General features: G+C 35.0%; 2 protein-coding genes across 2 annotated transcripts in view; one reads left to right on the forward strand and one right to left on the reverse strand.

Moving 5' to 3' along the window:
• The window catches only part of LOC6040047 (F-box/LRR-repeat protein 16), a 98,054-nt gene that overhangs the window by 28,750 nt on the left and 56,209 nt on the right, over window positions 1-13,095 (forward strand).
• Window positions 1,631-2,928, reverse strand: LOC6040045 (phospholipase A1 member A). The gene is made up of 2 exons (XM_001849465.2): window positions 2,661-2,928; window positions 1,631-2,604 (listed from the first exon to the last, which is right to left on the reverse strand). The coding sequence occupies exons 1-2, from the start codon at window positions 2,879-2,881 to the stop codon at window positions 1,779-1,781; spliced, it is 1,047 nt and encodes a 348-aa protein (XP_001849517.2). The 5' UTR covers window positions 2,882-2,928; the 3' UTR covers window positions 1,631-1,778.

A 13,095-nucleotide genomic window follows, 5' to 3' on the forward strand; every position in this document is an offset into this window, starting at 1 on the left:
TCAGTATTTTTAAAGTGCAATGTTTCTCATAAAAATACTCAATATAATTGTTATTGCAATATGGGTATCAAATGATCAGACTTTTCACATACATTTCGAAAGTAATAACATTTCTTTTTAAAAATACTCACAATTTTCACGAAACTCTGTTTTTTTTTCGAAAATGTACTCAAAATTTCAATTTTTGCAATATTTTTTGCATACATTACTTAAAATACTCAACTTTTTCACAAAACTACGTATTTTTGAAAAAATGGAATTTTTCATACATTTTGAAAATATAAAAAAATACTAAAAAAATCATAAAACTACAAGTTTTCAAAAAAATACTCAAAATTTCAGTTTTTACAATATAGATATCAAATGATCGGGATTTTCCATACATTAAAAAAATAAACAAACAAAATACACCAATTTCCACAACAGTACGATTCTTTGAAAAAAAAAACTCAAAATTTCAGTTTTGAACTGAACTGACTGAAATTTTGAGTATATTTCGGAAATACGTAGTTTTTTGAAATTTTTTAGTATTTTCGGAAACATGAAAATGTAAAAATGTATGTATGTATTTAAAAATACTGATCATTTGATACACATATTGTGAAAACTAAAAATTTAAGTATTTTTTCGATAAGACGTATTTTTGTGAAAATTATCCAAATCAAAAAATATTACTCTCAACATGTATGAAAAATCCCGATTGTTTGATACCCACATTGCAAAAACAATAATCTTGAGAAAAATTTCCGCGAAAAAAATGTATTTTAAAAATACAGGAAAAATGCGCATTTTTGTGAAAATTTTCATGTAATTATAGTTGCCATGGATAGCTGACATTATCCCGATTCTAAAACACTATACATTTTTAATGTTTGGATAAATTTGCAATGTCTCAGTTATGCACGCCTCGGTTTTGCATCCCCCATATGCGGTGCTAAACCGAGGCATGACTGTATCTTGATTTTAACAATGGAAAACAAAGAGCACTTTCAAATATTTGTTTATGATTTATTTTAATTTTTAATGTTTGAAGATGCATAGTTAGACTCGAATATTCTTTACAAACAAAATCAATTTTGTGCACCTTTATTCAAATATTTTTCAAAATTTTTGATTCCTGATTTTTTCTTGGCTCACTTTTAGACATCTTTCAATAGTTTAAAAATATTTGCAGCGATCTCATTAAAAAAAAACATTTTTAATCAAGTACCTACCTCAAAATAGAAAAACTTCAATTTGAAGTAAACACAGTCAAAACTGTAATACATTAAATTTAGTGGCTTTTTATACATTTTTAGACAACAATCCAAGTTTTTCATATATTTCTCAATTTTACGAAATGAATAATTTTGTTTTCTTGCACCATTTTTCAATTCAAATTATGACTATAGAAATCATAAGAATTAAATTCAAGCAAAATTATTTTTTTGATTTGAACCGAAGGCATTTTAAAACAGAACAATTGGTTTAAAAAAATACGTTGGGATTCGAGCTCATACACCTAGAAAATCATGCCCTGAAATGCTCGCAAAATTCGACCATTTTGTTACATTCTCATGGAGAGTGTCCACCCCTCTTCCCATCCTCCCCCTTTGATATAATAAAAATGTATGTATTTTATTTAAAAGGATTTTTTTAATTGCAAACAAAAACTCTTTATTTTTCTTTGTTATTTTACAATAGACTTCTTCCTTGACCTAATTAAAAGTGTTAACTAACAGGTTATCGTACTCAATAAATCAACAAATAAGTAAAAACAAATAGACTGCTTTCAATCTTCAAAACATAATAAACGGCGCGAGTGCTGTGGTTCTCAGATAATAATCACCTCCAAGCTTAATACTGTAGATTCCGGTCCGAGACATTCGATTGAATAGGCACCGACCAGCGTTGTAATCTGCCCAACTGGAACACAAACGGGCGGGATACACGAGCAAAGGATTCATCGAGAGCCGGAACAAGGTGTATGCATGATAGTGACTGCAGAGAAGGATTTTAGCAAACTCAGCATCACCAGTGTTGATTGTTATTGAGCCACAGTTCGGCTGCGGAGACGATCCCCCGTTGACGTAGAAGTTTTCATCACCTTCACCAACCGAGACACCTGCCGTACCTTTGGCGGTGATAATAAACTGTACGTACTTGGCATCGGATTTGTCCAGTCGGAATGCGAGAGATCCACCAGAAGGTGTCGTGAACAATGGTCCCGCCGGATCCAGCCCGTAGATTTGTCCCACATCTCCATTGCAATTGTGACCAATTTGACCGCAGATGTGTGCCCCCATATCGTGACCTACCAAGGTTATTGAGTTTGGTGGCATCCCCAGCTCAATCATAATTTTGATAAATTTAGTAGCTTGGTCGGAAACGTTCGGCGTATGGTCCACAGTTGCAGAGTACTCATAATGTGCGAGATTTGCCCAATCAACTGCACAAACATTTACATCCAAAAATGATAACGCGTCGTTAACCGTATCATGAACCCAATGGCTCGTGTAGTTATCCATCCATCCGTGAATTATGAACATCACTGGCTTATTGGTATCGATCTTCACTTTTATATCGTTACTGTCCGTTTGGACAAGCCGTAATTCTCGACGGTTCCTTAAAACAAAACCTCTTGATTAAAATAATCAATCCAAATCATAATCTTTACTTACCTGTTGCCGCACCAAAATCGAACCGAGGTCTCCGCTGGCTCGTAATTCTCATCTGTTCGAAAGTGGTCCCCATCAATTGCAACGGTCAGCGCTAAATTGTTCATCAGGCCCGGCCAATTGGAATCCACACTTGATTTGAATTGCAGCTGCAGTCCGCAGTTGACGGTACTGACCACGGCAGACACGATCAGAACGGCTAGTGGCAGTGTTGAGTACGCCATTATCGGAGACTTCTGAGCTGACCTATTAATGAGGCACGAGTTACCGATCTGACTGTCGATCCATCGCTCCAAGGGGCAACATTTATATGAAGAAAACAAAGTCGTTTTCACCGGGAGGTGCCAGACGAGAATGCATTTTTGCACGTATGAAAGCATGTGTTACCGTTTCCAGCTATTAATGAGGTGAACCGAAGCAGATGATTGGGGTCAATTACACCGACAGACAAAACGTTTTTTTGAATAATGATGATTACTTTCAAATTTATTCTGACTTATTCTTATTGATTGTAAAGCATTTGTAAGCAAGAACAAATGCTGTAAAATAAATAAACATGACATTTCGTATTGTTTTTAATAAAGTTTTACAAAATCGTTTGCTTTTCCTTGAGCTGAGTTTGGACATGATATTGTTTTGAAATTTTGTCGAACGGTGTTATCAATTATTGAGACATGCTACTTACTTAGTATACTAAAAAACGTAGCTGAGATTTATCTCTAAAGTTAAACATAGTTCAGAATCATTATGAAAATAAAATAAAGCATTTAAACTTAAACTCTATTACTAAATTAAACATAATTTTGTAAAGTTTATTGTTTCGGGAAATTGAGTAAAAAAATATTCTGAAAAAAAATACAATGAAAAACATTAGTAACGCTCTAAGGCACCTAGTTTTTTTTTGTTATATCTTTTCTATACAACATCATACCTTTCGCATACTTACTTTAACAATATGGTTTTTCGATTAAAAACGAGAATAAGTTGCCCCAAAATGTGTAAAAAAACAAGTAAAATTAATAACACAGTAAACAACAGAAAGTTATTTTTCTTTGCTTGAAAACTTGATGGTTGAATATTACCTCTTTTTCGATGAAATTCGTTCTTAATTTTTGTAAAAAAAAAAGTTTAAATTTACATATTTTTCGTTGTAATATTGCGCTTTATAAAAAAATGAAATCCATCAAAATTCCAACATTGATATATCCAAGATTTTTTTGAATGTGAAACATATAGTATAAACACAATAAAAAAACACTTCCTTGTGGAGCTTCTAGTACCTCTTGTAAATAGTAGAAGGACGTAACAGCTTGAAATTTGGAAAACGATGCACTTTTGTTTAGTTGTTCTATGTATGTTTTATGCGAAATTATTCAAAAATGTTTAAATATTGTGATGTAACAAGGCTAAAACAGCTGTCTCAATTTAATGACGGCATCGTAATTTCCCATTTTAATTAGACGAAAACTAGTTGAATCAAAGCTGTATCCGATCAAAATCAGCAAAACATCCGATGGTAAAATCGCATGCAAAAGCATGTTCATCGCCTTTTTTTTTGCAAAATCATGTAATATTGTATGAGAAAACGTGTACACAAAAAGTATGTACCGTCATCTGGTACGAAATGGTACAACCGTTTTAACCTGGGTGCTGAATAGTGTTTCGCAAAACAGCCTCAATTTGGAACTGTCAAAGTGAAACCAATTTACTGTTCGCCAAAAGTAGAGAGTATTGTTATCGAACATTAAAAATTGTTTGTTTTTTTTATGAATAAAACATTTGTGGCTTTTGAGCACCTGGAGTTGAAGTCAAGAAATTTTATGAAAGTTGAAGGCGCGATCTTCATTTTTTATAATTATGAATGGAAGTTGTTTATCGAGTTCAGGCGGTTTTATTCAACTAGAAGCTGTCTTGATTATTTGATTCCGTTTGAAAACCTGCTGGTCTAGTGAAAAAAAATCTGTTTGTTGGATCAGCTTCGCTAGAATTAGCGATGTTTTTTCGCTTAACCAGGAAAAGCTGCAGGAATCAGCCAGGGAATTTATCTGCGACACTCTCGTCACCCGTCTTCGTCACCCGTAAAAAAAAAGAAAAACCTCTTCTAACCAATTGAAACTTGAAAACACACACAATATTCAGCAAAAAATGTCAAAAACTAGACAAAATAAAACAAATAGTACTGATTTTAAAACAGCTAATTTATCAGTTAGAAAAAATCATGCTTGTGCTTGAACAGTCTCCTACTTTGTAGATGTAAACAAAGTGGGATCATTCGAAAATCACGTTACGCATTCTTTCTATTCATCACCCAGGTTTTAACCTTGTGACTGTAGGGGAAAGTGGGGCAAGTGTAACAAGCTAAGGAAATGCTCGTTAAAACCCATTAAAAACGTTAAAAAATCTGTCGGATTTTGCATATTCATCATATTCCAGGTCTCAACTAAGACTTTGATATAACAAGTTTTAAAAATTCCTTTTTTTTATGTGAAAAATTGATATTAAAATTTAAAATTTTCCATGCGTTCTACTCAACTAGTGGGGCAAGACGAACAACCCGTTGGGGCAAGAGGAACAATGCATGAAACAACATGTTAATTTGCTAACTTAGATACATCAGATTAGAATGTATTTGAATCGTTTCTTTCATTTATAGATTAAATAATAATATTTTACTAAAAACTTGATCGTTTTTACGAAAAAAAAATTACTTAGATGAAAAAAAGGAAATTTTCATAATATCATTATATTTTGCATGGACAATTTTTTTACAATTGTTTATCAGTTTTTAAGTACTTTTATGTATTTTTTCCCAATCAAACATGTTGTTGCAGCAATTCGTATTTTTTCCACACTAAAAATACATATGGTACACTTGCCCCACCTGAACAAGATTTTTTAAAAGCTCTCAACAAAAATAACTAAAACTTAAATCATACTTTATAATAGGTGCAAGTCATTGGTAGGGACAGTACTGATCTAGGAAAAATAACATTTTGATAAAATGAGCCTTAAAACGAACCCTAAGCCTTATTTTGTACTATCCAAATATTATAAGAAAATAAAGGTTTTGAAAAAAATTTCATTAAATCTTATGCCCCGTGGCGTTTACGTAATTTTGGAGGTTATGTGGTAGTAGAATCAACTAATTGCATTGCTATCAACAATTCCTCATACTGGAAATAATCAAAATTGTAAAAATTACGACGGTACGAGCGATTGTTCCTCTTGCCCCATATGGTCGTCTTGCCCCACCTTCCCCTACAACATTCGGATAGTTTCGTATAAAACAGACAAAGGACATCTGATGATGTGCATGCTTTTGCATGCGTTTTTACACAGAAACTTTTACTGTGTACGAAACATTTGTCCGTGTGTTGTTATTAAGATTTACTCCAAATCAATTGAGGTAATTGGCAAAAAGTTGAGTTTTGACCACCAACATAATTTTAATTCCTTTTTCACTGTGTTTGTTGAACAATTGTCAAGTATTCTTCAAGACAAAAAAAAAATACCTATACAAAAAGCACATCACAACCTACCAATTGTTGTCAGTCTGACACAATTAGCACTGAGTGCTGAATTGGGAATGACACACGACTTGGGGCATAGTCCAAGAGGACACATCTGAGCCAACAAACCTTACAACCATGCAGCATCGGTATGGCCATTGAAACCCTCGGAAAAGTACCAGGAGAGGGGACACGCTCTCGCTCTTGGGTAATGGAGCGCATAATAAAAATATCATCGAGACAGAGAGAGCGAGCGAGCAACTTGCGAGAGATGAAATGGAACCATCAGCGGGGGTGATTTATTGCTTCGATTCGAATTTTGGCAAAATATCAAACAACAGTCTGCCAGCAGCAGCATCAGAATCAGAAATCGAGCCAGCCAAAAGTCGTTGATGTTGGCGGCGATGCAAAACAGGGGGAAAACTTTGTTGTTTGTCCTTTTTTTTGTTGGCTTCTTCTGGCCTTGTCAGAGGAGATGACGTGGCGACTGTTTTTGTTGTTGATAGAAAAAGTCACACAAACATGCTCACATACACTTTCACGGAGTAAAATAAATGATGCTTTGCTAGACAAATCAGCGGGATGATAAGTCAAAGAAAGGTTACGTCAGACTGTTTAGATACGAAGAAAAAGAAGGACAAAAATCAATTGAAGGAAGAAAGCTTTTGTTTGGTTTCTGAGAAAAACAGACAGAAGAATGCGTATCGATCAAAAACATTAAGTTTGTTATTGCACGTATTCCCGAAAAGACACGCGGCATACCAGCCTCGAAACGACGCGCCGCACTTTCGACAAATGCGCGCTGTCAAATCCCATAGAGTTATCTACGTGCGCATGTATTGCGTGTACGTACACGAAAAAAAGTGAGGTTAAATTTTGTACCGACCAGCAAATCAAATGGTGTGCTAGTGTGCGTGAGAGCGGGCTTAGATAACTCTATACTGTGCGTTTTGTTTTTGTTGATCTTATTCTTCGAATTGCATGGCATTGTTGCCGGGAATGTTTTTTTATTGCACCAAAAGTGCTAGCAACAGTGCCACAGTGGTCCAGATCGCAAAATTAAGTGGAAAATGGATTTTCCGAAAAATGGTGACGTTTTGGAGCTTTGGTGTCTTCAGAAGAGTTGTTGCAAATGGAAAGGGGCAACTTTTGGTTTGGTTCAAAATTAGGGTGGTTCACGATTAGGGTGATTTTGAAAATCTAACTTTTCAGGAATATTTTGGGAATTTTTGTCTTCTAGAAAGTTGATGGGCTTGCCAATCCAAGCAACTTTGTCGAAGACACCAAAATTTATCTCGTAATCTACGCCTTCTATGACCAAATTTATAAAAGCATCTGAGCAAACCTTCAAAAATCAGTTTTGAACGTGGCAATTCAGGGTTAACTTTTAGAAAAGTGATATTCGGAGCACTTTTAGAGCTCTACAAAACAAACATTTTCATTTTTGACATGTCAATTTGGACTTAAGGGTCAAAAGTTACAGCCATTTTAAGGTAAAGATGCAAATTTAAAACTTAAATATCTCAAATGGCGCAAGCCAAATTTTAAGCACTAGGTTGCATTTGAAAGAAGAGATCTAGCACTACAAACGCTGAAAAATCTCAGGGGTGTTTTTCTTTAAACTTGAGATATCTTCATTTGAAAAAGTCTAATTTTCAAGGGAAAACCATATGGGACCACCCTAACGAAATTCGAAAATTGTCCAAATATATGTTTTTCCATGTAATTTTGCCCGCTGAATCTGAATCTGCCCTCAGAATTGAGCCAAAATGTCAACAAATCGATTTTTGGTCATATTTTGGGTTTCCATGTAAAATTATCATTTAAACCCAAAATATGACCAAAATCGATTTGTTGACATTTTGGCTCAATTCTGAGGGCAGATTCAGATTTAGCGGGCAAAATTACATGGAAAACATATATTTGGACAATTTTCGAATTTCGTTAGGGTGGTCCCATATGGTTTTCCCTTGAAAATTAGACTTTTCAAATGAAGATATCTCAAGTTTAAAGAAAAACACCCTGAGATTTTTCAGCGTTTGTAGTGCTAGATCTCTTCTTTCAAATGCAACCTAGTGCTCAAAATTTGGCTTGCGCCATTTTGAGATATTTAAGTTTTAAATTTGCATCTTTTTACCTTAAATGGCTGTAACTTTTGACCCTTAAGTCCAAATTGACATGTCAAAAATGAAAATGTTTGTTTTGTAGAGCTCTAAAAGTGCTCCGAATATCACTTTTCTCTAAAAGTTAACCCTGAATTGCCACGTTCAAAAACTGATTTTTGAAGGTTTGCTCAGATGCTTTTTATAAATTTGGTCATAGAAGGCGTAGATTACGAGATAAAATTTTGGTGTCTTCGACAAAGTTGCTTGGATTGGCAAGCCCATCAACTTTCTAGAAGACAAAAAAAATCCCAAAAATATTCCTGAAAAGTTAGATTTTCAAAATCACCCTAATCGTGAACCACCCTAATTTTGAACCAAACCAAAAGTTGCCCCTTTCCATTTGCAACAACTCTTCTGAAGACACCAAAGCTCCAAAACGTCACCATTTTTCGGAAAATCCATTTTCCACTTAATTTTGCGATCTGGACCACTGTGCAGTGTCTGCGGCACATTCTTAAATGCCGCGCGGCGTGTACCTTCGAGAGAAACGGACAGTATTCATAACGGAGAAAATCAACTTTATAGCTGTCAGCCTCTATCCAGGTTTTTAAGCGAAGATGGCGCTCGAATGGCGAACATCCGAAATGTCAAAATCGCGCAGTAGTACCAACATAAAAAAACAAATGTGGCTGTCATGCCATGGCACACTTTTTTCGGAATATTGGTACCACTGCGTGATTTTGACATTTCGGACGTTCACCATTCAAACGCCATCTTCCCTTAAAAACCTGGATTGCCAGCACTAATCACAGAGTTGAATGTACGAGAGTATTGCACGGCGGCGAATATCCATAATGACACTTAGAATCTTACCGACCTCTGGATTATGAGCCCAGTGCGCGGTCCGATTGATCCGCAGGGGTGGGATCAAATGATTTTTTTTTGCTTATTCGAAGGTATCGGGACAGCTTTCAGCTGATTCTGTGAAAAATATTTCCATGATTTTTCAAGATGTTTTATTGACTTCTGACATAAAATATAAAAAAAAACATAATATCTATATACGGTACATTAATTGAACATAAAGCACCACGCGTCTCCAGCAAAATTCACTGGAAAGTCATTCCGATGCATATGCCATTAGGGTGACAAGAATTTTTTTTTTGAAAATTTTTGAAAATCTGAGGATGGTTTTATTCTTTAGGCAATAATAAGTAACTGTGCCAATTCTGAGCCAAATCGGTTAAGGTTAAGGGGTTGCTTTTTATCGTTGAAGTTTATATGGGAAAAATCGCTAAAATGTATAGGGAAAAACATCGCTTCAGGATTTTGGCAGCAGGTGCCCAATATTGACAAGCCCAAATGATCAATATTAATAAGAAAATTGTTTGAGTTTTGAGTTTTGTATTGGCCCAATACTAAAAAATTAGAGCATAAAATATCTTAAATAAAATAAGCAAAGAAAACAAATTTTAATGTAAAACTTAAATATTTAAATACACGTCAAATAAAAAAATACAAAGGATAAAATTTATTTTAATGACCAATAGTTGATCAAAATGATCTTTCTTAAAATCGGGAATTAAACAAACACTACACAGTAAGAAAAAAATTGGGCAATAGAATAGCCAGTTAAGCAGATGTTTGCTTAAGACATCGAAGCGGTGAGCAAATACAATCTCAAGATACAGATTTGTAAATTGTTTTGCATGGATGGCTGTTCAAAATAAATGGATATCAAAACAAAATAAGAAAGTATAATAATTATAAGTATTATAATTATCTAGAATTTACTCAGTATAATAAAGCATTTGCAAACATCATTATGACAACAGTTTTAAATTTGTCATAGAATATGAGAGTTTTTCTTTCAATAAGTTAATATTTTGTTGTATATGAAATGTGGTAAAAAAAATATTTCATAAACAAAACCATCCACTAATTCTTGATAAATTGGCTCGAAAAATGTGCCATTATCTAAACTGGAACCTAAATTGATTGATTTCATATACGCTATACATCAAATCAACTTGGTGCACCTTAATGCGGTGCACACTAAATCACCACCGCAGATAGTAAAATGGTGCATTTTTGTCCGAGATTTACGACCATTATAATTGCTACGAGTGCCATAAGGACTCTGTTGCCACCCCTCTTTGGAATGTGTTATCGCCACCCTTTCCCAGCATACAGTGGTCAACTGTTTGTTATTTACGACCAAACCCACCCACTATGGGGTTTCAGGCGGCCATAAATCGAAAAACCGACATACTCTAATTATTTTTTTGGTATTTTTTTTCGAAAATAAACATTCTAACTAAGAAAAATCCGGAGTTTGAAAGTTGTAGGTTCAAAATTCACTGAATTGCAGACCTTCAAAGGCGAAAATGGTAAGAAAAACATGTTTTTGACAAAAAATGATTATTTTTCATAGTTGTACTGTGTAGCTGTTTACGTATTTTTCCTGCATCATTATATATATTCAGAAAGGTAATTGATTCAACTTTTCAATAATATTTTACAAAACACACTTTTACAGGCTAAAAAATAATTAAAAATCAAAAAGATGGATTTTTATTCAAAATTTAGTTTTTTCAACTTTGTTAATGGAGTACTTTTTGTGTGCATTTGTGCGATCTGAAAATTTTGCAGCTTAAAATTTGAACCATGTCCTAACTTGTCTCCAAATTTCAAAGTGCACTTATGTGCACTTTTTGAGTTATGCCATTTTGAACATTTTGATTCATGCAAGGAAATTAATGATTTCGCGTATACGCTTTGTTAAAATCACATTATTTACCTGCGGAGGCAGAAATGACGTACCTGCTATGTATGTTTTGAAATTGATTTGATATTCATGACTTTGTTGGTACTTAGGTACGTTTAATAAAATTAGAAATTCCTATTCTAAGTATTTTACAGAAACGATTCGTCGAATATTCTTATCAGTTCGTTGTTGTGTTCTTTTGAAAGTATGGATAATAATACCGTAGTGTCCCTGTACGATATAACGAAGCACTATTCTGAAAACGTGAGAACTGCTTTCGAGTATATTTGTAAGAATTACAACATTGCAGAACCATCACATGATCAACTCGGGGAAAAACCACAGAGGAAAAACTACGCATGTTGTTCTGTAGCTTCAAAACGAGGTATACAAAAGCCCATAGAAGAAGTTCATATTTTAAGTAATCTAACGACAATCGGTTACATAGTGATTTTGATTTAGAAGAATTTATCGTGGAAAATGTAAATTTTGCAAGTGGATCAACAAAAAACGTGGACGAGAATCCATACAATGTTCCATAAAATAAACCGTCTAAAATTCTAAAACACCGCAAAAATTAAATTTTAATTGGTGGGGTAGGGGGGGGGGGGTTTCTTCAAAGAGAGGTGGATTTTAACTCAAGAAAAAGGGGAGGGAGATTGAACGTAAATCAGAAACTTTAACATAGCATAGACCGCCATTCCGTGCATCAAATAGACAGAGCAAGAATATTAAAATTCACCACTTTAATAATGCATGTGGCCTCAAATATATGAAAAAATCGAAAATTAAACTTTTTTTTGGAAAAATATCAAATTTCATTTGTTTTCATTATACTAAGTACAAACAACACAAAAAAGTCACAAAAAAGCAAAAAAATATATTTGGCCGCTCGCTTATATGGAAATACCCCATAGTGCCACCCCGACTTGCCGCTGCTGCTGGTCACGTGAATGTGGCGATTTTATTGCGTGTGTACACGGTTCTATTGCTCGCACAATTAGTATTCCGTGTCTACCTCCTAGTGGCTTTTACAAATGGTCTGGTCTGGTTTCATAGAAGCCACGTGTGAAGATTGACCTTGCTGTTTACAAAGAAAAATGATACATGGTAACTCATGTGAAATTGCGTGTTATCAGGATGATCTATTGGAATGATGTACGATGAAGTCAAGACAACATTATACTCTAAAATACCTTTTTATGAAATAGTCATAAAGATCATTCCTGTACAGATATTTTCATCGGACCTGCTCTGACACCTGACTGTGGCAACACTTTTCCACCAGGGGCTTGCTATCATGGCGCCCACATCAGGCGACGAATGCTTAAACCGATTATCCCCACGGACACCGGAACACGAACATACGACCCTCGTGGCGTGGGGTCGGTTATGGACACACACGACGTGCTCACTCGCATTAGAAACGGCATTTGTTTCTCGCTTTTTGTGTGGATGTCGCAATGCTGAATGGGTTTTGGTCAAGTGACCTAGAAATGTTAAACTGGCCTGTAACTTCCGACGAATGTGTTTACCCCTTTTTCTCGTGGGACTTCATGACTTGACCACTCACCGCTCTAACAACCTGAGAGAATAGTGTTGGCTCTGTAGTCCTGCAGATTAACTGTGAATTTGACTAAGGAATACATTTTGTGGAATGTAGGTCGAAATGAGCCTAATAAGTTTGAGTAGAGTCAAATTAAATATTTTGACTTTAGAAAATACCATTTGTTAAAAATTTCAACACAATTTTCTAAATAATGTTTCACCCCACAGCACCCGAGCCACGTAGCCTAGTGGTAACGCTTCCGCCTCGTAAGCGGTAGATCGGGGTTCAAATCCCGGCTCGGACCAACACGACTGGTGATCTTTTCCCTTCTGGATTCGATTGCTTAGTAAAGGGAAGGTAGTGCATCGTCACAAACTGGACCTTATCACGACACCTTAGGGAGGCGACCTATGGAATGCTAACATTAACCTTAACATGTTAACATTAGTTGAGTGAAAAAATGCCACTGAATCCGCTTTGTAAATGCCGGCCCCGATACTCTTCACGG

Source organism: Culex quinquefasciatus, chromosome 2 (assembly GCF_015732765.1).
Source record: "Culex quinquefasciatus strain JHB chromosome 2, VPISU_Cqui_1.0_pri_paternal, whole genome shotgun sequence".
Taxonomy (NCBI): Eukaryota; Metazoa; Arthropoda; class Insecta; order Diptera; family Culicidae; genus Culex; species Culex quinquefasciatus.